General features: G+C 53.8%; 1 protein-coding gene across 5 annotated transcripts in view; it reads right to left on the bottom strand.

The window, feature by feature from the left end:
• Nucleotides 1-6,181: 6,181 nt before the first annotated feature.
• UBR4 (ubiquitin protein ligase E3 component n-recognin 4) overlaps nt 6,182-27,969 on the bottom strand; it is a 132,806-nt gene continuing 111,018 nt past the window's right edge. For all 5 annotated transcript variants that reach the window (XM_072828086.1, XM_072828088.1, XM_072828090.1 and 2 more), the window contains 15 exons: nt 27,744-27,871; nt 26,449-26,556; nt 25,833-25,952; nt 24,900-25,090; nt 24,319-24,492; nt 23,847-23,946; nt 19,993-20,211; nt 18,959-19,072; nt 17,704-17,846; nt 17,131-17,256; nt 15,880-16,074; nt 12,868-13,092; nt 9,670-9,760; nt 8,858-9,020; nt 6,182-6,567 (listed from right to left, as the gene is read on the bottom strand). In XM_072828086.1, coding sequence (XP_072684187.1) covers nt 6,503-6,567; nt 8,858-9,020; nt 9,670-9,760; nt 12,868-13,092; nt 15,880-16,074; nt 17,131-17,256; nt 17,704-17,846; nt 18,959-19,072; nt 19,993-20,211; nt 23,847-23,946; nt 24,319-24,492; nt 24,900-25,090; nt 25,833-25,952; nt 26,449-26,556; nt 27,744-27,871 — 2,162 coding nt within the window. In that variant the 3' untranslated portion in view covers nt 6,182-6,502. The remainder of the gene's footprint in view (nt 6,568-8,857; nt 9,021-9,669; nt 9,761-12,867; nt 13,093-15,879; nt 16,075-17,130; nt 17,257-17,703; nt 17,847-18,958; nt 19,073-19,992; nt 20,212-23,846; nt 23,947-24,318; nt 24,493-24,899; nt 25,091-25,832; nt 25,953-26,448; nt 26,557-27,743; nt 27,872-27,969) is intronic.

Raw genomic sequence — 27,969 nt, 5'->3', positions numbered from 1 at the left:
TGCGAGTCCCACCCCTCTTGGGCCTCAGTTTCCCAAAACGTTGCTCGTTGGACAGATCTCTGCCTACCGTCCACCCTCCAGGAGTTAGGAAGATGAGAGCCTCCGTGCACGTGTGTGCGCCCCGTCCTGGCAGCTGCCCCAGGCCGCGGGCAACCCCGGAGCGGCGCAATGCAGCAGTGAGGGCAGCCAGGCCTGGTGCCCAGCCTACCTGTCGGGTTCGCGGCTGCCCCCCCCCCCCCCCGCCCCAGAGCCCAGGCTCGGGCCCTTCCATCCCCCGAGGCTGCTGCGGAGACCCTGGGGGTGGGCGGGCTCTCTCCTCTGATGCGCCGTCTCCCCAGGGCCCCTCGGCCTCGAGATCGCCGTGGGGTCCTGCCCCGCGGCCTAGCCCCACCCGCTGGGGGACAGCCAGTCACCCGGGAGGGATGGGTGGCTCCCAGCAGGGCCCCGCGAGAGGCTGCTCAGAAGCCTCTGCTCCCACGTCAGGGAGACGCTGCTTAGACCCACAGTGCTCTGGGCCCTGCTCTGCGCTGGGCACTTCACGAACACGGTGGCGTTTATCCGGGGAGGCGGCACTGCGGGCCACCCTCACAGGGCCCCAGCAGGGCTGCCGGGGGAGGCGGCTGGCCGAGGGCCCACAGCATAGAGGAGGCCGAATGAGAACCCCGCACTGGGTGGCTGCAGAGCCCTCGAACTTCTCCCCTGCTCCCCAGCCCTTAGAGTTGGAAATGACCTTCGACCTCATCATCCCCCCCCGCCCCCCCGCCCCGTGCATGTCCGATTCACAGCAGCCGCTGTGGACCGCTGTCGGGATGCCTCCGATGACAGGAGACTCACTCCCTCCAAAGTGCTCTTGTCGCTGCAGGAGCCCCGCTGGCGGCTGCGCTTTCCTTCGATGGGACCCACACCACATCTGCGAAAGCCCCTCCTGGGGGTGAGTCACTCATAACCCCAACGACTCACGTTGCCAGAGCCTCCTCTGTGCCAGGTGCTGTGCAAGCGCCTTGTCAGCCAGATGAGACATGTCCATCCTATACAGGAAGAAACTGAGGCCCAGAGAGGAGAAGGGCTTGGTCCAAGGCTGCACAGCCAGCTGAACTCAATAGGACCCCAGAGCAGAGCTGAGCAGCTTCGGAGGGGCAGAGGAGGGTGGGCGGGCTGGGGAGGGATGGGGCCAGCCCCCGGCGTCTCAGCACAGCAGGTGGGGGCCGGGGGGGTGGTCGGGGGACCAGGGGCGGCTGCCAGAGCAGGGAAAGCAGAGGAAGGGCGACCTGAAGGCTCGGGGACCCAGTATCTGCAGCCTGGGAGCCCCGCCTGTAAGGTCACCCTGGGGGGAAGCCGGAGCCCCTCTGGCAACTGGGGGCAGGGAAGGAGGGAAGGATCGGTGTCCTGTGCTGTGAAAAGAATCAGCCCACCGGCCACCATCTCCGGCCACCATCTCCGGAGCCAGGAGAAGAAACAAAGTGTCATTGTCCTGCCGCATGCAGTCACGTTCCACGGGGCTGTGACCTCATCCCCACGAAGAGACCAGGGCCGAGGGCAGCCATGTGACTGGGGACCGGGCCGCCGGCCACTCGCGGCTCCAAGCCCAGCACGCAGGCCCCACCAAACAAAAGCTACCTCCTAATTGCCCTATTTGCCCTGGCATTAGGGCCAGTGGGGCCCACGGATCCGCCCTGTCATCCCAGCCAGGAGCTCATTCCCAGGGCCTGCGCGCGCCTGTCCCGCCCTCTGCGTGGTTCCCAGCGCATGCCCGCCCCACCTGCCCGTGGGCACTTGGCTGGGCCCTGGCTCCCGGAGCAGAGGGGGAGCAGGCCCAGGGGAATGAGCGGGGCTCCTGCAGACCGACGGCGGCGGCCCCCCCTTCAGGGCTGTGCAGCCTTGGGCAAGTGCATCCACCTCTGAGTGAAACAGGACGAAGAACAGCGAGGACGAGACCGTGTCTGACACAGTGCTCGGCCCGAGCGGGTGCTCGTACAGGAGTGGGGGGCGGGGGGGCAAATATCTAAATTTGTGAACAGCCGGACGGGGGGGGGGGCTCCAGCAGGAGCCCCCTTGTGGAGACTGAGCGGGCCGGGGCAGCTGAGGCAGGGGGGGTGACAGGGACAGGGGCAGAGGGGCAGAGGGACCAAAGAGCGACCAGTGAGACCGCTGGGTCCCGGCTCTTCAAGCCCGCCCACGCCGGGAGCGCCGGACCCTGGGAGGCAGTTGGGGTCCCTCACCGATGTCCCTGGGAGCTGGTCACCCCGGGCTAACGCTGGTCCTGTCCCAGCCCCCTGGCCTCGCCCGGTGGCTGTCTTCTTGCTGGGCATGTCCCAGGCGCCACCTCTCCTGCTCCCGAGGGTCCAGGCCAGCCCCCCACCTGCACCCCACTGGCCACGGGCTCTTCCCGAGGAGAAGGCCCCCACCTCCCAGCCGTTCACCAGTCCCTCTGTCTTCTCGTCAGCCAACCTGGAAATCATTTTCAGGGGGGACAGGCCGGGAGTCCCTGAGCCTAAGTGCCCCAGACCCTGTTGGCCTGGGATGTGGGCCTCAGGCGAGCCCCTCGTCCTCTGCGCCCCACTGTCGCAGCCTAGAGTGAAGGGGTCGGGTGCGCCCCCGAAGCCGGCAAAGGAGCACAGGTGAGGGGCACGAGGATGCCAGCCCCGGCCGACGGTGGCCGGCCCCAGGCCAGGCGACCTCAGGTGGCACTGCAGGCGGCGGGGGCCTCCCGTCACAGGCGGGGCCCCCGTGCTCTGCACCCAGCCGGGCCTGGCCCAGCCGCTCCGGGACCCAGGGAGGCCGCATGGGCGAGCTGGCAGCCCACGACGCCCGACCCGGCGGCAGGCAAGGACAGGCAGGAACGGGAGCGGCGCTCGGGGCAGGGACCGCAGAGTGGCAGAGACACACAGGACTCGGGACGCAGAGGAGTCACCAAAGCAACGGGCTCCGGTGCAACGGCAGAACTCGGCACGTGCACGTGTGTGTGTTGGGGCCCAACATCTGCCCTGCAGCCGTGACACGAGGAGGGGAGACTCCCAAGGGCTCCGGACCCGGGACAGTCTGCGATTCTCTTAGGCGACAATACACTAACACTGACGATCAACTAGGGGGACCTGGGCCGGGGCCACACCGGGTCCCAGACCCTTCCAGGCTCAGGAACCAGGCAGAGCTGGGTCCTTACCCTGGAGTGAACCAGGTTACCAGGCTCTCTGCACCCCAGTTCACTAGTCTGGAAAAGGGGGGCCACCTGCCCCGTGAGATGGCACTAGGGGCTGACGCAGGTGCTGCAGGTGAAGCGTCCGGTTCTCACGGGCACTTGGGAAAGGCCCGTCTTCATCCTCTTCTCGTTCAGGGGCCGCCCGGCTCCCTCTGCTGCATCGGAGCCTCGAGAAACAACCTTGAGGCAGAAGGAGGGTCGAGGTGGCCTAGGGAAGCTGGAGGAGCTCGTCCCCTGGGTGCTGCGTACTGCAGGGAGCAAGTGTGGGGAGTGGGGGGGATCGGGGGATGGGAGAGGCGCCCAGGCTGGGGAGGGAGCCGCCGCGCCACCTGCCTCTCACCTTCACCCATTCCTATCTAGCGCCCCTCACAGGATCCTGGGTTCTCCAAAGCCAGAGACGCGGACACCCCGTCACGCCCTCAGCACGTGCCCAGTGCCCAGTGCCAAGGGGATGGAAAGCCTCGCAGGTGCGCACAAGGCCAGTAGGGGAGCCCCCGCCGGCCGGACGCTCCCTCTGGGGGCCAGGTGGGATAAACGGCCACCTAACCCGCAGGCCCCGTGTGGGAACTACACGCGCAGGACCGGGCCCAGCCCCCGGCTCGCAGCAAACACAACCGGGGCAGAGAAGGGGGCCGCGTGAGGAGGGGGCCGCCCAGCGTCCCATTTAGCCCCTAACAGAGAACTGAACTCGGAGAGCCGGCCGCCAGAAGAGGCGCGACACAAACGGAGAAGCCCAGAGGCCTTGCAATCCGGGAGGAAGATGCCCACATGCCTCCTCCAGCTTTATTGCTGAACACAGACCTCAGGGGCTTAACCACTGCAGCCATGACGAGGCGCTGCCAGTCTGGAACCTTCTGAATTCTCCAACTGGGGCTGTCCGTTGAGGAAGGCAGGGACCCAGTGCCCTTCTGCCTAGGGTCCCTCGACACTGCTGTCAGGAGACAGGGGCTCTCCCTAGGCCAGTTTGTGCTCCTGCCCAAGCTCTGCCTAAGGTACCAGTCATCCTGGGACTGTCACAGACCTGGGCGGCCACACCAGCACTCTGGGACCAGGATGTCACCGCAGTGGTCCACATGGACACCAGGAAAGCTGTCACATGGAGAGCAAGGGGCTGCGGTGTTTGGGCTGAAATCAGAACTCCCTGAGGCTTCTGCAAGAAATCCAGAAGTGAAGGGCAGAGAAAAATAAACCAGCACCTTGCAATGCGCTTTGGTGACTCTGGCTCTGCAGGCCAAAGGAGCCAGGCTGCGGATATGCTTGTGCAGGTGCCCGTCAACACTCCCGACGCCCTGAGGGGTCACCGTGAAGGTGGCTCAGGCTATGATGGTGTCAAACAGCAGGCCCGACACCCGGTTGGCAGGTGACATCGTGAGAGTCTCTCCCGGCCCCTTCCCCCGATTTCCATTCTGGCTCTGCCACCCCGGATGAAGCCGCTCCAATCTCTCCCTGCTGGGATGTTCCGGATAGCAATCCTGCACGTGAGCGAGTGTGTACCTGGAACAGGCCCTCGGGGGACCACGAGCCAGCGGGAGATGCGGGGTGAGAGTGGGCGTGAGCGTGCTGTGGTCGGTGTGAGGAGCAAGTGTCCCTAACACCAAGGTCCTTCATCCTCCTTCACTAGACACACTTGGACCTCAGCTGAAACCTGGAGCTTTGCTAAAGAAAAAAGCCAGGTCACGCAGACCGAAAATGAACTCCTTAACGAGAGCAGCGGTTTCCCGACTACAGAGCAGACGAGGAAGCCCACATACACCTGGCGACGTCCTCCCCCACGGTTGCCCACAATCCCATCTTATGGGCGAGGCTGCGAAGACACGTAAGGCGGCAAAGCTGGGATCTGAGCACAGAGAGAACCTGACACACGGCTGTGCCCCTCCCCAGAGCCCGTCAGTCCCCCAGAAAGCTCCTCACCCAGCACCAACACCGACGTGCATTTGTGCACACGGGCACAGACACACTCTCGCCTGCCAGGGCCTCTAGCTGGGCTCTTGCCACAAATCACCTTTGTCTCTCTGGTGAAGCCCCAAGCAGGACACTCCTGTCGTGGCCGCCCAGTTAGGGACTCTGAGGGAGGGTCACCAAGTCCTCGGGATGTGGAGGTCTTCGAATGGGGTGGAGAGGGATCTCCTCTCCCCAACGGTCTGGCCAGAGGAAGGAGCCTCGACACAAGCTGGGCATCGAGACAGAGGAGGCGGTCTTCAGAGAAGCAACTGGCAGAGTGGCTCCCAGGGAACGAAAGATGGCCGTTAGCAAACTCTTCCTCCCCATGAGGCCACATCTGGCGTAGCCTTGCCCTAGAATCTGGGGAGAGGCCCTTGCAAGTCTTGCTTCCTCACTAGTAACAAGGCCACTGCCCAGGGGGACGGCAAAGCAGCTTTCAAGGCCCCCAGATGCAGCTGGCACAGCTTTGGGGGCACAAGCCCGCAGCCCCGGCAGCTACTGGTGGGGTGACCCTGGGCAAAGGATGCCTGTTCCCAGGCTCTTTCCTGAAGACTGGAAGCACAGGAGCATGCACGCACGTGCACACACACATACACACACACACACACAAACCCAGCAGAGAGCAGCTCAGGGAAAGGCAGCCACTCGTTATTCCAGTGCGAAGACAGCCCCAGGCCCTCCCCTGACACGGCAAGCCCGAAGCAAAGTCGCCAAAAGCTCTCCGGTGCACAGCTGGCAGGATTACTCCACCACGCCAGCCTCCGGCCGAGGACCAACTCATCGGCTCCACGAGTCTTTGGGTTCCAGCTCTTAAGGCCAAAAAACTAAGAGAGGCTGAGGGGTCTGTTTGAGGAAAGCTCACACTCCGCAAACGTGCTGCCCCAGCTCGCCGGCCAAGAGCAGACGGGCTCCACTGGTACTACCAACGGCGACTCTGACACGGCAGTCGTCCTGTGCTCGCGCGGGAGGGGGCCGCGTGGCCAAGGAGAGCAGCTGGCCAGGGGCGCCGAGGGTGGGTTTAAGCAGCAGGCTACACCTCCTCTCTCAATGTGTACTCAGTCATTCGTTTATTTCTCAAGATGCGCACACTCAAGTGTTGAGTCGGCCAGGACAGGTCGAGGCTCCTAGGTATGTACACGTCCTTCCGTGGCTTGGGTTACAGACAACTTCATAGCTAGTGCACCACACACACAAGATAAAACAGGAAGCCTAAAAACCCCAAGCCACTCCAAGAAGACATGAGGGGGGAGGGAGGAGTGAGGCTGCAGCGTCCCGTGGGGGGAGTCAATGCACAGGAGGGAAGAACACGGAGGATGGAAGGCAAGCTAGCTTCGGTCTCTGCCAACGGCAGCTTCCGCATGATGTTCAAGGGATTGAGTTCAACAGGTCCTTCAGGAAGTTCTCGGGATCGGTGACTTCTGACAACAGGCCTGGAAAACAGGGGCGGGCAGAGGGGTGAGGCGCAGGCACGCAGGGCCCCCAGCCCCACTGAGTCACAGCTGCCCCATCCACGCAGAGAACACGGTGTGCCCCGACAAGCTCCAACACAGCCGCTCCCTGGGGAGACAGTCACCGAGCAAGCACTCTCGTTCTGGCAGAGGAGTCAGCTGTGTTCTAGAACGGGCACCACTGGGTGTTTAAAGGCGTTAATGTGGGGGAGGCTGACCCCATGGCCACCCAGGGCAGAGGCTCTAATCCGGGGCCATGGACCACTGCAGAGGGGGGCTCCAGTCTGACCCTGACTGCAAAGCGGAGGGGTCTTCTGGGGGGAGAGAGTCCACAGCATTCAGCATATTCTCAGAGGGGCCAGGGCCAAGGAAAAGCTAAAACCAGTGTCCCCAAGGGCTGAGAGGAAGGGAGCAGGACAGTAGGCCCCTGGGCTTAGCTGGGCTTCGTTCCAACCATGAGTCCCAGGGCCTGCAACGAGCTGCCAAAGCTCAGGAGCTCTGTTTCTGCAACCACCAACCGGACACAGTAACAAGTCCTGGTTCAGTCGCCGTGGGTCTAAATGAGGCCGTGTATGTGAAGGTGCCAGCGCACAGAAGGGGCTCAGTGGCCCTGTGGGCCCCCCACACCTCCCTCACCAAGCAGGGTGCTTCCATTTCACAGGCGTAGAGTGGCTAAGCCGGAGGCCTGGTGACATTCCCACTCAAGTCCCTTCCCCAGCATCTGCGCTGGCAGAGGGAAGGCTGGCACCGATCATTACCTCTTATTGGCTCTGGAAGGTGTTTCGCCCTTGCTTTTGAGTAGGGTGTGTCAGATGTTCTGAAATCTTCTACCAGTTTAAACAAAGTAATAAAATCATGCTGTAAAACCAGACCCCGGTGAGTGAAGCCACCAGCTCCCCCTGCCTGTTGGGCTCCCGCTCTCCCCGGCTTCCGGCCAGGGGCACTGCCACCAGCTGCAGGGTGGCTGGGAAGCCCTGAATGAGGCAAACACCTTCCTTCCCCTGCCACTTCCTCCTTCTTGCTCGGACTCTTCCATTCCCACTCACAGTCTTTGTTCGGACATTCCCTAGAGCCCTGGGCGACATGGCAGTACACAGGTCAGCTGCTCATTGGCAGGGACCACTCCTGGGAAGAAACGTCGAGGCTAATGTTTCTTCTGAACCGTGCTGGGCAGTGCCGACGCGGGACCGCCAGATCACAGGTGTGGCAGCAGGCCGACAGAGGCCCGTGGCCGTGCTCAGCTTCCACCCAGGCCACCCTAAAGCATGGACAAATGCTAGTGCAGGCTTTCTCTTGATAGTAGGGTCTGAGAAGAAGTTTTTCCTGCTTCCTTACACTTCACAAAATCCTCACAATGAACACGAGGGAAAAGTGCAACAAGCTGACACAGGAGTGAGGCAAGGTCCTGCACCCTCAGCCTTGGCTCTGGGAGCCTCCACCCCCCGACTTCAGCAAGGCCGGCAACAACAGGACTCTGGTGTCCCAGCATTCTCGGCCTGACAGGGCCCTGAGGTTTGCACCCTGGTGCATTTTCTCAACCACCTCCTCGGCTGTCACCCAGGGCTTGCTGAGGAGATGCAAACAAATTTTAACGTGTTTGTGAGGAGGATGACACATGTGTTGTACACAGCCTCCGTAGCCAGGAGAGAACTAGAATTGTCCTCAGCAGGTATGGGATGAAGGACTGTCTAAGGGTGTCTCAGGACAACAGTTCAAAGTGCTGCCCCTGTTCTTCCAAGCCAAGATGCTCTTTGCTCTGTTTTGATATTTACCATTTACCAAATGGTATTTAGAATCAGAGTTGGACTCTTCTCCATCTCCCCAGGGTAGCTGTGACATAAGAAGTCTCAGCCCCAAGAGGCAGGAAGAAGACAGGTCAGCTCCATGTCAATTCTCTGAGACTGTGAGAAACAGCCAGGAATTTAAAAGAATTTAAGAGACTCTACCTATTTTCCAGGTATGCCCCACAGGAAACATCTAATGTCCACGCCTCAGTTACCCCATCTATGAAGTGGGGGCAACACAGTATCCACCTCAAACACATGAGCAGCACAGGGCCTAGGATGCAGAGTCCCCACATGTCCCAGCTGCTGTTCTTACTCCCAGGGGCCTGGTGTTCCCATCTCTCTTGCAGACCATGTGGGAGGGACCAACAGGCTGGTTCTTCCCAGTAGTTCTGCTGCTGTGAAGATGCAAGCTAAGACCAGCCCCCCTGTGGCACACATGGGTTCTGCTGCAGGAGATCTCTGAAAGATAAAACCTTGACACTGACCAGCCGCATCAAGGAACTCCGAGAAGGTCTCCACTGGCATGAACTCCTCCTGGAAGGTCTTCAGGGCTTTGTCAGCAGCTTCGTAGATGGGCATGTCATTGTGGCGGATGTATTCCGCTAGAGAGCAGGACCAGCCTCCCTCCGTGTTACTGGTAGGCACCTTCTACAAGAAGCAACAGGAGACAGGCCCAGGGGCTGGATTACTTAATGTCCCTACCGTCTCAATGCCAAAAAGCAGCCCTTCTCCCCCCGCCCCCTCCATACATCAAAGTTTCCCTGGAGGACGTGTTTTGCTTCTAGGAACAGCAAAGTCTCGTGTCATTCCTCTTGCAACCCCTTTATGATGCACCACATCATGTGACCTCTAAGCTACAAGTGACAGCTCTTCCTGCACAGGTCACACCTGTTTCCCCCCCAGGAAAGGGACACTCTCACCATGCTTCAACTGAGCTGTCCCATTCAGACTGTAAAAGGAACACCCTGCCAGGGTTCTCTCAAGGCAGAAGGCAGGGTCCCTATGAGTTGGGCTGCAGTGAGTCACACTCACACAATGCAATGAGGTTCCCCAGACAGAGGACGCAAAGCAAACCAGGGATGACCTGCGGCAGGCCTGAAACTGGGTGACAGGAGCGGCCTTGGTTCCAGGTGTATGTCACAGACGGAAGGCTCTAAGGTACAGCGTAGACCCCTTCCACGGTAGGTGGTCTGCTTCCAGTGAGAGGCCAGTGGAGGAGCAGCCACCCGGACATGGGGCTGGCTCAGAGCCAGCAGCACAGAACTTTCACACCCTCGCAGAAGCCAGTCAGGCCTACCTTGAACATGTTGTAAATGAGATCGACGAGGGCCCAGAAGAGAAGGGAAGAGCGGTAGGCAGAGTAGTCCTTCACTGCCTTGTCTGTCAGCCTGGAAAAGAAAATCCCATAGCATGCCCATGAAGACCCCAGACAGATACACACAAGGACAGGCCAGAGCCCCATTACTCTGCACGCCACTCCACTCCAGCCACCTATCTCATCCGAGAAAAGCAGCTGTGGGCAAGAACCTCTGAAGCCTTGACCCAATGATCCATGAAGCACTCATCCTTAGTACAGACTCCCTTCCAAACCGGGGTGAATCAGAAGTGGGGGAACATAAGGGGCACGTGGCAACCAAAGACCACTGCCTGGAAGACATGCCAAGGAGACCCTCGCATCCCTGTGTTCAGTCCCACATAAGTTCTTGGACTTGACAGGACCTCATAAATGAAGCAGGAAACGGTTCTCTCTCAGTCTTGATGCTCCTCCTGACACATTTTCACGAACAGTCAGCAGACCCAAACCAGCCCAATACAGGGATTTGGCAACCATGGGCTGTGTTTGAAAGATGGGGGGGGGGGGGGGGGGGGGGGGCGCTAGTGCTGAGCAAGAGTAATATCTAGGACGGAGGGTGCAACCAACACCTCCTAAATCCTGGGGTAATCCCAGAGCTGCCACCACACCCCTCTGCCTCTGCCCAGGACCATCTCCACTTAGCCCAGTGATTCAGTGCAGGATAAAAGGCCAACAGGCCCTCAGAACACCAGGGGTGGCCTGTGACCCCATCCCCTGCCCGCTCAGCAGACTCTGCTGGTGTGAGGAACGATGACCCTTCATCATGGTGGTAAAGCCACTGTGAATACAGAGAACCCAGGACCTCCCCTCTGCACTGGCAGTGAAAGATCGGGGCTAGGATTCGGCTTCTACCACCCATGATCTACAAGAGATTTTGTTTGCAAACTGCGTTCACATCTGCATTAAGTGAAGGCCAGGTGAACCCTTATCACGGAAATTCTGGATCCTACTACACAGTAGAACAAAGCCCGTAACTAAAGGAGCTAAAATTTGGTATTAGAGTGTGTGTATGTATAAGAATCAGGAGGGACAGACAGGCAGAGAGCTTATTTATTATCACAGAAGCCCGGACTATCCTTCATGGCCTCAAGGGGAAGGACTGCTGAGCATGGGGTGGGCCGGCTATACCTACGTCCAGTAAATGTGAACAGTAAGAGAGTGAGGCAATTCTGTTTGCTACAATGCTCTTCCTGTTCTGTCCCTGCGCCCCAACAGTCTCCAGAGCACCCACTCTCCCCACCAGGCCCACAAGCGGACTCTACAGCTGACAGTGAAGTCGGCTGCAAGGCAGGCCTGGGGCCGAGGCGGACACCCGCTCCTCTGCACACTGCGCACAAGACACCAGATAAGGCTCTGATGGAAGCCTAAGAAAGTCCAAGGCCTAACTACCGGCAAGTTCCTGGCAGAGGAACCCTCCCTTCGATTTAAACATGCAGAAGAGGTCCTCTTCTCTTGAGCACATTCCTAGATTTTTTATATGGGCTACTGCCTTCCACCCCATCACTGACTTAGGACAAAGTCCCCTGCAAGGGACACTGCCCAACCACCAGGATGATGCCCTCTCGGTCTCTCCTCGGAGGGCATCCTAGTATGGGATTCATGCCCACCATCTCCCCCGCTCTGTCTCAGAGGCACCTGCTCGGGCCTCCACCCCACACCAGGTTTGGCGGCTGCTGTGCTGTAGTAAGCAGGAACCATGAGTGACCTGCCCAACTTAATTATTTCAGGCTAATTAGCAAAGGTGACTAAACTGCCACAGAGAAAACGGCAGCTCGGGAACGCAGCCCACACCGGAGTTCCTGAGTAAGCTGTGGCCACGCAGGCTTCTCCTAAATTGCCCGGGACAGTACTGAATTCTGGTCTCCTCACTGAAAGCAAAACAGCTCCCATGGGTTCAGATTTCACACCCGCCACTGAGAGCTAGTGTCTCGCAACAGCCACTTTTTGTGCCATGGATACAGGCTGAGCCTGGCTTATCAACAACCTGGTATCTTTCTGATCTAACTTCTGATTTCAAGCAGCTAGTTCAGCATGAATGCTTTGGACTCTGGGAAACACTGGAAGGTGATATGTCTGGAATGGGGGCAGAGGTCAGGTAGGAAGCTGGCAAGACTTGCCCCCTCCTCCTCTGCACAAAGCAGCTGGTACTGGCCGGGCTCAACAACAGAGCCCTGACCTGGTCTCTCTGAGGGTGGGAGGTGCCGGTGACTGGCAATGCTGGCTTTATCAGAGCCAGGTAGACAGAAGATACCAGGGGTGCCAAGGTAGGCTCACGGCTGCTCCCCCCTTGGTCTGCCATGGTCAGGGGCTGGAAAGCTCCTCCTCTGCTCCTTTGTTGGCCTGTGAATGTGGAAATGTTCCCTCAGATCCCAGCAAAAGCAGACAAGATGGATCTTCCAGAAGGGAAGTGGCAGAAGCAAGCTGACAAACCTACACCCTACGGTGGAGCCCAGGGGAGGCAGAGACCGTCAGGGTCACCATGGGCCTAGAGCAGCGCCCTTGGAGTCAATGTGTGGAGATCCATGTAGTCATCTCCAAGAGCTTCTTGTGGTTTACAGGTGTTTCTCTAAAGATGCCGCCCATTCGACCCAAATCCCAGTACAAGGTAATGAAAACAAAGACACTTCCTTCCTGAAACGTTCCTTCTTTGGGACGTGTCCACATGAACAGGAGAAAAAGGCTCGTGGAACATGGCGGAGATGTGATAGCAATGTGACCAAGGAGATGCGATAATGAACAGAAAACAAAAGATGATCAGAAAAGAAAATCCCCAGTGCAGCCATGCAGGAGCCCTCCCAGTTAATGGCCAGCCAGGACTGGGAAAACCCAGTTACCTGCCCAGCTCCCTGCTGGCCCTAATTCTCATCAGTCATCTCACCCTATGCCTGGCTGGCTGCTTCTCTGAACTCTTCCACAGACTAGAGCCTGGCTCCACCTTCCTAAATGGCTAAACTCGAGACCCAGAGGTGGCCAAGCACCTACCAGCCATTGGGTCTAGGCTCTTGGCATGACAGACGGAGACTGAGAAGGGACAGAAAGGACTGAGTCAGACGAGCAGGCCCTTCACTTAGCACACACAGGGATATACCATGCAGACACTAGGCAGCCCAGAGGACCGTACCTCCCGAAGCAGGGACTGACCTGGTGGCTCCGCCTGGAGCCACTGCCCGGGCCTGAGAGGTCACCAGCAGCCTCCGCAGGATTTCCACACGTGTGGCTCTCCACTTCTCGGGGGGCAGGATGTGGAGGGCCAGGACTGTGAAATAGTGGGGCCCGTCCACTTCAAAGGCACTCTCCACCCACTTTTCCTTGGGCTGCTCCAGAAAGCCCTGGAGGTTCTTCTCCTCTCGGGAAGTTGCTCGGGTTCTGTAACAAAAGGGACACAATGAAACCAGGGTACAAGCAAGGCACCAGCAGCAAGAGGGAAGGAGATTTGGTCAATATCTCATCTTTCCAGCTTCAGCAATGCTTGGATCATGGAACACAGCCACCCCCTCTCCGAGAGCTGCTTCTCCCCTTCCAAGCCCTCCTTGGTGGCATTCTCCTTGCCTCCACCAACCCGCAGCTCGGCTCTGAAACAATTCCAAACAACTTCCTGGCTCTTGAGCCCCTGGCTATGGTGGGCACATACACAAACACTCCATCAAATGTCCTAACAACCCTGAAAAGTGACAGCTAGTACGTTTTTACCACAGTATCAGAAGCCCAGAGAAACGACGGGACCTTGCCAAAGCCAACAAGTCAGTAAGTGAGGGGGCCAAGGTGAGCCCAGAATCTGACTCTACAAGCCAGCCTGTGTTCTCACTTGCCCCACGCAGTCCTCACAGCTTGGCTATCTGTGCGACATTCCACCAGTTCCCTCCCTGGGCACTCTGCTTTGGTGTTTCCTTGTACATCTATGTCCCCTCCTCCATTTGAATAGCAAACTCTGGGCAAGCACTGCTCTGTTCTCCCTCTTGCCTAAAGTGATGACGTGATCACTAACTCACCACCAGGCACCCACTCTGAGCTTGAAATCAATCACCTTACCTAAACCCAGACAAGGGCCCTAGGACACAGGGGTACCAGCAGTACCCCAACTCCACAAAGGGGAAACAGAGGAGTTGAATGTGCAGAGAACGGAGCTTTCTGCACAAAGTCACAGTGGGGAATGGAAAAAATAGGCTTCGAACCCCGGCAGTCTGGATGCTGACCCAGCCCTCCATGTTCCGATCCTTGTAAATGCCACTCCCTCCCCAGCTTCCACAAGCAGCCACTGGAGCTATGTGGAGACGTCACTGTAAGCTTTCCTGATCACAAATTCCTGACCCTAAAACATGGATGATGCTCTCACACCAAAGGCACCCGACGGTCTAACCTCATCCTGTGGGAGAAGAAAGAAAACTCGACCCCGGTAGCCACGAGGATCAAAGTTACCAGGCCTGCAGGGACCACTGGCAGACACTGGACTATGGGAAAGCAGGTGGGGATGGTTTAAGGACACACCGCTTCCTTCTGCACCTGAAGAACAGATACGGATGGCTCAGATGGACATACCCTACTTGACTTTCCGGAATTAGAGGAGTCGGAAGCTCTCCACCACTGTAGTACCTGCCCAACTCTGCTCCAGCTCACGGTGGGATCCACCTGGCTGTGTGCACAGATGTGCCACCCAGGCACTGCTATGACCACACTCACACCAGGAAGAAGCGACCAGCTAGGGAAGCGGTCAGTGGATGGGCAGCAGTGCCTCTCCATGAAACATCCAGGTCAGCCTCTGACCCAGACATCTAGGACACAGCAGACTCCCTCCCCGACCAAGCAACTTGAGCATGAGTTACTAGTATCTGGCACCTGAGAAAGCCAGTGCCACCCAGAGTCACTGGCTCTCTTCTGCCGGGCAAATCATGCTGCCTTTCTGGGGCTGTGTTTCCCCCTAGAGTAGAGCGGTGCACTCTGCCTCAGAGCTGCCAAGAGACAGGTCTCCACAAGGCCAAGGGCTCTGTCAAAGGCCCCACGAACACCGGTAATTAGCACTGCTTAGGCCTGCAGCGGTCTGGAGAGTGCGAGCATCTGTGCTGTTGATGATGTGGGTGTTCCTTCTGACGGTCCCAACAGCTTAGCAGCTGATGTCATGTGCTGACGAGACCTGCCTGTGCATCTTTTTCACAATGAGGGCTGCGGTCTGGAAGCCAGCCTCCTATCTCCCCAGGAAATGGGAGGGAAGAGGAAAACAATATTGCTGAAGACAGAAGACCAGAAAGGACAAGTGATGGATTGTCCTTGCCGCCCAAGCTGCCCTGCAGCTGCCTCAGGCGGACCGTGCCCGGCCTCTCTGTAGCCGGCCAGTTCCCCGCCCAATACAGGTGTCAGACTTGTTGGAAAACAGGGTAAAGCAGACAAGTGTTTAAGAGCTAAAGTATGTTAAATCTCCTAATTCGCTTTTAAAATCTGGGCTGAAAATGAACGAGTACTATTCTCTATCCTAAGTGCTTCTTTAAAATTACACTTTTCATTATCAGCCTCACAGCTCTATGTGGGACTCACAGATGAAAATACAAGCTCTTCTTCTGCTCTTCTCCTGGCTACTAGCTGACTTTCTCAGATTATCTTCAACATTCCCTGCCCCTTGACTTGCTAGAGCACTATTAACTGGAGAGGAAACAGGGATAGCAAGTCCGGTCTTCCGTTTATGAGAAGGGTCCTTGGTTCTGCCACAGCCCCTAGTTGTGAAACCTTGTTACACCCAGTGTGCCCTTGACAGTGACGGCGTGGGGCTCTGACCCACGGCCTCTCCCATCCATGAATACCGAGTCCCGCAAGAATTAGAGGCTACGGGGTAGTAGAAGCTAAGGAGGTCTTTTGGCAGGTCTGGCCTTGGCCAGTTCCAGCTCCCCTTTGGGATGAGAGTCAGTCCAAGGATACAGCCCTCGGATGCCCACAAGGGGAGCTGGGATTGATCTGGAAAGGAAGTCACCCATATTACCTTATTCTGTGTGACTCTAAAAAGCTGCAGATGAACATGCATGCTTTAGTAAAGGCTACCTTAGGTCAGCCATTGGGTCTGCAGCTAACTCAGGCAAACGTGAGAAAGCAGAGACCTTGCTGGGCAGAGGGGCACAGGGTGGGCAGGCAGGTGGGCCGGCCGCTGCCCATGGGGGGTGAGATACTGACGTGTTCAGGACGTAAAGCACAGTGTGAATGATGTACGGGATCAGGTGGATGTTGCTCTCCCGGCCGCCTCCGCCGGTGTCTGCGCTGAACGACTGTTCCATGGCGAAGCGCAGGAAGAGCAGCTTGATGTCGTGGATGTTGAGCTGGTACGTGGGCTCCCGCTGGCCCGTACATTCCTGGAGGTAAGTGTTGTGCCTAGGGGACAGCGGAACAAATGTGGTGAGCAAAGCAAGCTCCCTTGGGGAAAGCCCAAGTTGGAAGGCAGAGCCTCCCTGGGCGCCACATGGCCTGATGGCTGCAAAGGTCACATGAGCAGAGGGGTGAAGGGGAGAGCCAAGGACAGGAGCTGGAGCCCACAGCAAGATGGGAGCAGAGGACATTTCCATTTCTGCCGTGATAGAATGTGATGCTCTCAAAGCTTTGAGAACTCGCCAGTTTGGGGAGGAGGGCACTTCCTGATGGACAAATGTCACATAACATATCATGGCCAAGCCTGGAAGTACATTGTGGAAAAAGAAATGTGGAAGGCATGCATTCTGACAAGGTTATCTATCCCTAAGAATCTTTTCTTCAACCCCCAAATGAAAGATAATTTTCTACATCAATATATGCACTCTGCTTCACTCTGTGACCTCAGGTAATTTACTCGACCTCTCTATGCCTCAATCTCTTCATCCAGAGAATGTGTATAGTAACAGCACACGGTAAGCACTTCAATACACTGACCATCGTTATTACTGCCAGGTATCTTTCCATCCCTGAACCTTCTGAGAAGACTCAGGATTGGGCACCACTCCTTCCTCAAAGCATCGGCAAGAACGGGGACTTCCTCTAAGTTTTAGGAACTCTACTCTGGATTTGAGAATGAGGGAGGCTTCAAAGCAGCCTGATATCTCCCCATGCCACTGAGCTGTCTGCATTATTCAAACCTTAGAAGCACACACCGCAGAAGAGATATCTGAAAATTTTGGCTTTGACAACAAAGTCAGGGTCCTGTGTCTTAGGCACCAAGATGAAGAAGGGAGAAGAGGTAGCAGACAACCAGAAGTTCTAAGTGGTGCACCAGACACTGGGGGTGCTGGCTTCTCGCAGCCAGGTTCCTCCCTCTGCCAAACGGCTTCCCTGCCAGCATGCAGAGACCAGGGTTCCCAAAGACAGTGACAGGCCTTTAGGCTGAGCTAATTGCTGCTGATCTTCCCCCATCTCCTGGGACCACCCCCCTTTTCTGCCAAGCACACGCTCAACACTCACCTTGCCAAGCAGGTGGCAAAAGCTGATTCAGGGACATGGGGCCCCCAGACCGGAAGGAGTCCATTGCACTTAGTGTTGGCATTCTGAAGGGCAGCACTTTCCCACTCTTCTCGGCCACGAGCCAGCCTGGATTGGGAGGAAAGCAGGGAAAAGTGACCACTGGAATTGATTTGGCAACCAAGCACCTGGGCAAGTGGGGATGGAGAAGTGTTTGCTAACACTAAGGAAAAAAGTTAGGCCGTGCACCTGACTCCATAGAGAACAAGCTCTTTGCATTACAATATGGTAAATGCCAGCTTCACTGCTTCAGGGAAGCAAGGTTGCTTTCTCCACCCTGAGGCCAAAAGCCAAGTGGATTTTCTTAGTCATATAGCATGAATGGCTTACAGACCACGGTTTAAGGCATGACACCCTACTTCCCTGAGATGAAAACCTCACAGTTGGCATCCTATCCCCTCCTAGCACAGGGCCCTGGGCAAGCTGCCCATTCCTCTGAAGTGACACAGGCCTGGATAGAAACACCAGAGGAAGAAGCCTCCCGAGGGGCCCTCTGGCACAGGTGCCAGGGCCTACCTGACGGCAGCCAGGTGGCAGTCGTAGTGCACGATGTTGAAGTGGGACACGGTGCTGTAGCCCTGCTGTTTCCGGGGCTTATTCTCCATCTCTTCCAAGGCTACCCGCTTGGTGAAAGTATAAATGCCCAGGACTTTTGTAGGCTGCAAAGACACCAGTAAAAGGAGAGGTGAGACGAACTCCAAGGCAGGGTTTGGGAGGAGGCAAAGCAGAAGAGCAGGAACCCCAGGGCCTCCCCTGGGAAGAAATGCACCCAGAGAGGGGGTGATGGGTCAGAACCTCAGTTGCTGGGTTAAGCACCTGGCTGGGCACAACCCCAGTGAGAGGAGGAATGTGGGGGGACAACCACAATAAAGCAGGTGCTATGCCGATGGGAAGGCGGACATGGAAGCCTCCTCTGTCACTCTTTTCTCTTTGCTGTTTTATTTACTTTAAAAGGAAGAATAAAGGGATCCCTGGGTGGCTCAGCGGTTTGGCGCCTGCCTTTGGCCCAGGGCATGATCCTGGAGACCCGGGATCGAGTCCCACATCAGGCTCCCTGCGTGGAGCCTACTTCTCCCTCTGCCTGTGTCTCTGCCTTTCTCTCTCTCTCTGCGTCTCTCATGAATAAATAAATAAAATCCTTTAAAATAAATAAATAAATAAAAATAAAAGGAAGAATAAAGTATCTTCCTGGTAAGTCACTTGCTCGACAAAAGTTATCAGGCAGTTCCCAGGAGCCTGTGCCATAGCAGGATTTATGAGGCTTGCAGCCCTTCAGTAGCATGAATGCCAAGCAGGACATTCACGGTGGAGGAAGAGGACATCTTTCAGGCCTTTAGGAGAACAAATGGGTCACTTGCTCTGCTCCTCTCAGTCATAAATCTAATTTGGTATAAGACCTGATCTTCTGAAGCAGCAGGGTATATTTTCAAAAGCCCTAAGTCTAGAGTCAGAGAAGTGTGGGCTAGAATTCTGGCTCTGCCATGTGACCCTTATTTTCACATCCATAATTTGGGGTTTTGTAGGGTTACAGACAAAATTACAGAAAGCTCTGGGCATTGGGACTAGTATACAGAAGGCATACAATAAGTGGTGCCAAGGATGGTGATGAAGATTAATGTTCAGAGCAGTCTGCCTTCCTCCCTTTAGAGAGGACAGCCAGCCCTGAGACATGCCCTGACATCAGCCCATAAAAGAATGGGAAGGCCTGCAGGAGAGGACGCCACCGGAGCAAGCGGCCAGGCTGTGCATCAGGTTCGGGCTGAGCACATACCTGGAACTTGTACCCTTCCCTGCAGATGCAGCACGTGAGGCCTGGCTCCTCAATCAGCTCCTCCATCTGCTTCAGGAGCGCGGTCTTGGTTACCACCTGGCCCTTCTCGTTTGTCTGCAGGGGAAACCCAAAGGGCATGTCAGAAGGGGATATCTACCTACCCCCCCCAGCCTAGCCTGCGATGCTCAGAAACAGGGCTGCCCTTCCACAGACACTAGAGGGAGGATGCATGGAAAGGAAACCTCTGTAGGTAGCTTCTGATGAGGGTTAAGACCCAGATTCTTACGCTCTTCTCTTCCGAAGGAAGCGCTGAGGCAGAGGAAACTATCTGGCTGCAAGTCTGGCAAGCTACCACAGGATATAAGAAAAGCCCCCTTTCTTTGTGCCAGCACTCCCAAGTCTCAGCTGCCAAGGGCTGTTGCATGAGGATTCACTTGACAGTTCCCATGGGAGTTCTGAAACTGCTGACATCCAGCTTGCTACTCTGGAGAAAGCCCTACTCATAGGGCCACTGCTTCCTCCAATGTGGGGCAACAAAAGCAGACTGTCATGTCCAACATATGTGGGTTCAAACTCTTGTCAACCTCTTATTAATAATATGCTTTGGCCTATTTCCTTTGCTTCTTGCCTCTATTACTTTAACTAGAAAATGGGTATAGTAGTATCACCCTCACAGGATCACATGAGGGCTTAAATGACATCTTACAAGCAAGGTGCCCAAGCATAGTGCCTGGCAAATAGTAAATCCTCCATAAGCAAGGGTTATCCCCATTTTTACTGTTTTTGTGAACTTGTTAAGTCACTTAACCTCTTGAGTCCCACATATGTAAAGGGACCATAGTCACACCTCTAAGGGTTGTCAGGAAGATCACAGAAGGTAAAGCACCTGGCACAGTGCCTGCCACACCTAGTTCCCTCCTTCTCGTCAGCCTTCACCTTCATCATCCTCAAACCAGCTCTGTCCTGAAAGAAGCACGGCTAGCTCCTCAACAGCGTAGACAAGAATGTGAGGGATTCCCAAAGAGTGGCCTTACCGTCATGCCCAGGGTGCCCAGAGCCTTCTGCCGCATTGCCATGGCCATGCGCTTCTTCTCAGCGCGGGTCTCCCTGCGGGCAGCATCGATCTTCTTGTTTACATCAGGGTGCTCCCGCAATGCCTCTAGTAGGTTCTCTGCCAGGGTCCCAATGCCCTCGTCACTGGACACCTGTTCCAGTTTATGTAGGTTTGTGATGGAGTCTGTTCCAATCAGCACCTATCAAGTAGAGACCAGAGAGATACATGCTTCCATTTAGGTAAACAAGCATTCTGTCCAGGAGCTTATAGGTTTATAACTCTCAACAGACTGTACTCAATCTCATGTCAACTGTTTAGATTCAAACAGATCCCTCTGAATGTGTGTTTCCAAAGTTTCAACAAATAGAGGAGGGTTTGGGTCTGTCACTGACCTCTGACTAGTCATTCTGCTCTCTGGCTCCAGTGCCCAGTCTATAAGGTGGGGATGGTGTCAGGGTTACAATGAAGATTAAAAATTAGTCACAAATGATTAGCTGTTAAGCACCCAATAGGATGAAGGAGAAAGGGGCTTGGGAAAGATTCCCTAGAGCAGCAGCACCTGATGAGGCCTGGGTGGTGGGGTCAGTGACCACACAGAGCAGAGCACACCTTGACATTCATAGGGACTGTGCTAAGTTCTTCCTCCAGGAGCCCTGTGTCCACCAAAAGCAGGAACAGGATTTTCTAGGCCTAGAGATATCAGAGATACAACTACAGTGGGAGTGGGGATAAGTGAGGATCTTGTTTAAAAATAGGTATTACGAAGAAATCCCTATGCTTAAGGCTGGCAGTTACCACACGACAGTGCCACGCCATCAACATGGATGGGAGAACAAATATGGAAGGCAGGGCCAGTCCAACAAAGCTCTCCGGGTGAGTGGAGAAGGAGCACTGTACTATTAAAATCCCCCATCCCCTGCATATGTGTATTGTATAATGCTAATTACTACCGCAGAGGTTTGACAATAAACAGAAAACAACAGAGCCAACTTTCAAGGTGAAAGCTCAACACTCAACTAAGACCACTCACTGGCTTATAAACCTGCCCTCAGGGCAGGTATGCTTCAAACCTGCACCTCAGCAAAACTACAGGGCATCTGATGTTTCCTGTTCCTAGATGCTGAGCCCACTGGGCGACTGCCTACAGAATGCTGCACAAGCACCCTGACCTCCTCACACTGGGTGGTAGCTCCATGCCGGTGCGTGCATGCATACACATCTGCGTAAAGCAGTGCTCTGGTGCCAGGGGGACAAAGTCCCAACCCTCCTGAAGCCTATATTCTACCTGGGCATGTCCAGTGTGACAGAATGAGCCCTCTTGCACCCTGCTTCAAACCTCCTAGGTTCTCCACCTCCTTCAAGGGCACCGCCACTCACCTGTCGTCCAACCCAGAAACTGAACAGAGTTCTCGACTCATCTAGCCTCTTGGCAACCCCCATGTGTAACCAATCTCCAAATCCCATTCATTCTGCCTCCCACACCGCTGCTGAAGCCATCTGCTATCCACCTCACACTCTAGCTCAGCTGGCTTCATCTCTTACCTAGATTATGATAAAAGGCATCCAACCATCTCTCCTGTCATCTATCCTCCTTCCAGTTCATGGCCCGGGTCACAGCCCTCAGGATAAAATGTATACCTCTCCTATTCAGAGAACATGCCCTGGAACCATGCTGCATCGGGGCCAGCTCTCACCACACCTCGCCCCCATCATGCAACTGCTCTCAAGCCCCAGAGCACTTCCAGCATCTTTTGGCTCTTGAGCCTTAACAGGTGCCATTCTTTCCTCCTCCCTTTGGCCCCTGTCATATTGCACTTAATCATCTTCACACTTCAGTTATCATCATGTATGAGGCACAGGCTGTGATCACCCTGGTCACCAACGTCACCTCAGCCTAGCACAGTACAGACACACAACAAGCGCTCAACAAAAATGTGTTGCTAGGAAGTGAATGGTCCCAAGTGTGAATGCCAAGTTCCTAACTAGATAAAGTCTCAGTCTAGAGAAAAAAAGTAATTCGACTTAGTAACTACAAAGAAGTCTGGAAAACAGCTGACCCGGGCTTGGCCACATCACAGCCCTACTCCTGGATTCACCCACATAGAAAACAGATGTTACAAGAACATAGAAATGAATATATGTGAAGACTCCCATGTAAGAAAAATTACTTCCACAAAGGTGTGCTAATTATGACTATCCCCACTGACCTGAACAAAAGTCTAGACAACAGAGAATGGAAGAGACACAGGGAAGAATCCTATAGCCAAGCTACCCTACCCTATTCTTGGAATGAGCCATCAGAACAGATTACAAGAGTGTTATACTATATGTCGGCAAATTGAATTTAAACTAAAAATCACGAAATGAGAATGTGGGATTCCATTCGATGCAGAACACGATATACAGAAAAAAATCCAGCCCCAAGACCTCTTCAAAGCTCATTAAAAAAAATCCATTTAGAAAACGGGCAAAAGACACGTGCAGGCAGGTCACTGAAAAAGACACGCAAAGCACATGGAAAGCTGTATAGCACCATTTACCATTAGGGAAATACAAATTAAAATCCCAGTGAAACATCACCACCATTCACTTTATCAAAGTGGCAATGTGCCACCAAATGCTGATGAGGATGCAGAGAAAGTAGCTCACTTGTGCACTGCTGGTTAGAATTAAAAATGGAGCAATCACTCACTCTAGAAAAAAGCTTGGTAGTTTCTAATAAAACTAACTCAGCAATTACTGTACAACCCAGCGACTGCATGCCTAGGCATTTATCCTAGAGAAATGATTTCTAAACATACACAAAACAACACATGAACGTTTATGGCAGTTTTATCTGTAACATCCAAAAACTGGAAACAATCCAGAAGTTCTTTAATGGGTGAATGGTTAGGCCACCTGTGGAACCCACACCATGGAACTCTACTGAGCAATAAAAAGAAAAGACCATCAATGTACATAACCTAGATGAATCTCCCAGAAAATTATGCTGAGTGAAAAAAGCCAACCCTGAAAGGCTACATGCTGTCTGATGCCATATAGAACATTCTTGAAGTGACGAGATTATAGCCATGGAGAGCCTATCAGTGGTTGCCAGGGGTCAGTGGCAAGGCAGATGTGGGTATAAAAGTCAACAGGGGGATATCTGTGATGATAAAACTCTCGTGAATCCTGACTATATCGATGTCAATAATCCCATGATATTACATATGGTTTTCTATGACATTACCATTGAGAAATGGGTACAGAGGATTTCTTAACTGCCTGTAAACCTGTAATTATCTCAAAATGAAAAGTTTAATTTAGAAAAATCTAGCCTGGCCACCTGTCTGGGCCACTCAGGATCTGTGAGGGGTACCAGATATACCAGTTCAGTGGGGACAGATCAGGGATGAGGAGCAAAATGGAATGGTGGGTCTCTCTGAGAACAAAGTTTCCAGCTGCCTGAAGCAGAGCAGGAAATGGTGGTGATGCTACCATAAATGTCCCAAATGACTCCAATGGCTATACCCAGAAATCAAAACTGTTTTATATTACACTCTGGCCAGCCATACCTTCAGTTGACCCATGAGATGATAAAGCCCCACTTAAGAATGAGTTGAATGAGGAAATCACAAGCATAGCTTACTCCTCTCCACACAGCTGAACCAGATGACCTCTGAGAGTCCCCTCTACTCTAGGGGTCTTACATGCCAGGGGAAGTCACATCCTGAGGCTAATTAAGGTGGTTATCTTCATTCAGCCACGGCAGATGAGATGAGAGTGTATGGTTCCTTCATCATACATGTCCTACTTCCAGAATAAAGTCCACAGGCATGCTGGCTACTCACTCACCTGGGTGGCAGGGTGCTGGACAGCCAACCCTCGAAGAAGTCTCAAGATGAATGGCAGGGCTGGGCGAGATAAGAACTTTTTCCAGATGTCAGCATCCAGACTGCAAAGGAAAAGAAGGCTGATTAGCAGGCTGGAGGAGCAACGTCTATCTAGAACCTGGTGTTAATTCTATTCTGGCTTACTGAAATAGAACTCTTCAAGACGGCCATGAAGATTCACATAAAGGATCACCTCGCTCAGCTATGTAGCCAGATAGAAGTGAGTATTCTAAATAGAAACCAACAAGCTGCCACCCGTTCCTCAGCCCCAAAGGGCTCTGCGGTAGCTAAGGGGTCACCTTGACAGTTCCTGGAAGGGGAGGGAGACCCTCAGGAGGGCCAGAGGGGACTATGTGAAGCTTTAGGTTACAATGATAAAGGGGAAAAGGAACCAGAAGAGGGAAAGAAAACAGCCATTCTAATAGAGTTCTCACTTCTTGGCACTGGGAATGTGTTTTTTCATATAGTCCAGTGCACTCTGGGTGATTCCCTTCTGGAGAATCAGATCCTTTAGCTGATGCCCATTGCTGCTGTTCTTGATGCCAGCTGCAATCTTACAGAAGCAGTCCAGGAAGACTTTATCATCTCCACTGTGGTCTTCATCATACCTGAAGCACAGAGCAGAGACTCAGAGTGTGAAGGAAATGACAAACATACATCTTGTTATTCTCTTGGTTAATGATCTTCAACAAGGAGCCTGCTGATCTGGTTCCTGCCACCCCCTCTTACCTGCTATGTCCCTCAAAACTCCCAACATTCTCTTGTGTTTTCCTGCTTTTGCACACGATTCCATCTTGTCATGCCCATCTCATCTCACCAGCCCCTCCATCATCTCTGCCTAGCCAACATAACACAGTAATATACTGACTCCCCAGTTACAATGGAACCCCTTAAACGCCGGAAAGGCACACAAATATCTAATAGAAATTCAGGTGATTCTTCCCTAAGTCTTACAGAACTAGCTCAGGGTATCAGTGAGGACCCTCACATAGCCACCTGAAATCCAAGCACTTACTTGTCAAAACTACAATATGGCTTGAACCGCTCCACCAAGATCTGCATTTTCTCCAGTTCGCCAAAGGATAGGTATGGGATGATACGAAGCAGGCCCTGGAGCACACTAGGGTTGGAGCGAACAAAGGTGCTATTAATCTGGTCCAAGAGCATCACAAGCTGATCTTTGTCGCCCGTCAAGAGAAGGTTGCCCTGCAGTAGAAAAGAGGACAGAAGGCTCAGTTACAGGGTTAGGACTCTGGTCAGATGATAGCTGAACCCCAGACGTTACCCCCACACTGAACCCCGATCAGAAGCAGCCCTCGAAGAATGGTTTTGGCACTTCCTGGGAAATAATGAATAGTATGAGTTCCACTTGATACCAGTTTTTAAGATCTTGTGCGGCTCTGTTTATAGTCTCAGACAAATTGTTAACATAATCTCTCCGCCCCAAGGGAATCCAGGCTGCCCGGTAATGACTGGATCATCCCTCTAACCAAAACATTAGTACCAAGACGGACAGGGGAAGGTAAGGGTGTGATCGGCGGAGAGAAACTGAACCGGGAGCTAAAGACCTGGGTTCTCCACCTGATTCTGCTGCAGCCAACTATGGAACACTAAACAGCTCCCTTCACTTCTCTGGGCTTAGAGTTCCCTTAACTGGGCAGTGAGGGGCTGGGCTAAGGCCCCTATCAGTTGGAACATGTCAGCATTCCATGATTCCATGAGCAGCTTCTGATTCAAAGAACATCCTTAGCAGCTTGGTTTCCTCCAAATCCAGATTCCATGCTTCAGTGTTGTCATGTCACCATTAGCTGAGCTTTGTCATTTCTGACCTGAGCTCATTCAATCAATCTTGGTGGACACAGGTAGACACACAAATAAGCCCACTGCTGCCAGTGAGATACAGTATGTGCTCCCAGTGTTTGCAGGTAGATAGACAGGCCCCACATACCTTGTCCTCACTCAGGGGCTCAGCGTTGGATTCATCCAGAATGATCTCCATGATGCTAAGTACCTGCTCAGCCACAGTTGCACCACCACTGTCCTTGCTTTCCTGCTCAGCTACCAGGGCCTGTAAAGGAGACCCAGTTACACCGGGAATAAGACCACAACTGCTCACTGCTGATGGGATCTGCTCCTTCCTGGTCTTACCCCCAATACGTGTATGTGTGTGCGCGCGTATGTCAGAGAGAGACACGTGTAGACTTCTGCAGACAATGAAATCGTGATGCTCCAGATCTCTATCTTGGTTGCCCCAAGGACGTTGGCACTACTTCTCCAACGCTGTACATCTGGACTGTTTTAACAGACTAACTTCCTCTGACCTCTGATCTGAATTCGGGAAAAGGACCAGGAAACTCTTGCATGTCCCAGCAGCAGCATAGGGGTGAGCCAGCAAGAAAAGAGACAATTTAAATGGTCCATACCTTGGGGCCAGTCAGCTAGACAGAGATAAAGGGTCTGAAAAGTCCACAAACCCATTTCATCTGAGACCAGAGCTGAGATGCCCCTGCCCCCACCCAGGACTCCTGAGGCTCACTCTATTGTCTGCAGCCCATACTCCTTACCAGGTTTAGGGTCCCCAGCATGACATTCAAGGTGTTCATTTCCAGCTTAACCAGCTGCTGTCGGTTGACTTTCACCTTTACGCAGTAACTAAACAATTTCAGGAGTACCTGCCAAGAAAAGCTGGTCAAAACCCAAGAGGCCATCTGAGAGTGTAAGACAGGACAAGCAAGAAAGAAATGTCTGAGGGGGGTCACATACAATCAGTAGGTACTCTTCTTGAAAAGTGGGGAACAGTACGGAGAAGTGTTTTCTGGAAAGGACATATAAGGTGGAGGAGGATCTCAAGCTAGGTTGGCATTTTATTTATTTTATTTTTTATTTTTTTTTAATTTATTTATGATAGTCACAGAGAGAGAGAGAGAGAGAGAGAGAGAGGCAGAGACACAGGCAGAGGGAGAAGCAGGCTCCATGCACTGGGAGCCCAACGCGGGACTCGATCCTGGGTCTCCAGGATCACGCCCTGGGCCAAAGGCAGGCACCAAACCGCTGCGCCACCCAGGGATCCCTAGGTTGGCATTTTAAATGGCAATATTCTCTGGCAATAGCCCACGTGGCCTCGGCAGAGCGTATCATCTCTAAGACTATGGCTATGATAACCAATTCCTTGGAACAGGTGATGCTTTGTTGTTTCAGGGAAATCCCAGTATTAACTCAGACTCTAATAGTAAACAGAAAGATTCCAAAGCTCATGGCCTGTGGGAGCACAGAATCACGTAGGTCACATACCTATATATTTACTTTTTTAAGTAACATTTTTCCTCTATCAAGAGGATATTAAAAATATATTTCTTAGATTTTAATTATTTTTTAATGCTTTTTTAAAAACTACTTTAATTCTTTACATAGGTCATTTGAAATACGATTACAGTAATAGATGTTCTCCTATCCTCTGGAGTGAAAAATAATAGTGTAATGTTTATGGTGCCTTTGGGATCCTCTAGTCCTTAGAAAATAGTTGGATCATCACCCAAACAAGATCCTACCAAAAAAAATGAAAAAGCTACCTACAAATTCAATTTAAAAAAGCAACAGTGATAATAATGGACTCAAGTACAGTTTCACAGGGAAAGTCAGGCAGGCACTGGCTTTGCCCAGGGGAGGAAGGCCAAGAAGCAGGGGAGGGGGAGCTGATGGAACAGCAGGCTGAGGGAGGCTGCCAGCCCTTGGCTGGCTTGCCCTGGCCTGTGGCACCATGCCACCCTCTAGGGCTTCATAGCACAGTGGCCACAGGCTTCTCTTTACAAGGGCCATTCTCAAGGCAGAGGGTTGGTCCCACATGCTGTCCCCAACTCACGGTTAGAAGGTGGCGTCCCTGCTTGAAATCTTTGATCCCAGCCAGTCTGTTGAGCATGCACTCCAGGCCCCCACACTGGGCCATCACACCAGCCATCTTATATACTTCCTCTTCATCTTCTTCTTCATCTGAGGGAGGAGGGAAGCCAAGCAGAAATGGCAGGGAAGGGAAGGATGGAAATAAAACAAATAATCCTCTTCTGACTGACAGCTAGTTCCCTCTTTCT

This window comes from Canis lupus, chromosome 5 (genome assembly GCF_048164855.1).
Source record: "Canis lupus baileyi chromosome 5, mCanLup2.hap1, whole genome shotgun sequence".
Classification (NCBI taxonomy): domain Eukaryota; kingdom Metazoa; phylum Chordata; class Mammalia; order Carnivora; family Canidae; genus Canis; species Canis lupus.
Note: the sequence above shows the minus strand (reverse complement) of the source record. Positions and strands in the feature narration are given on the sequence as shown.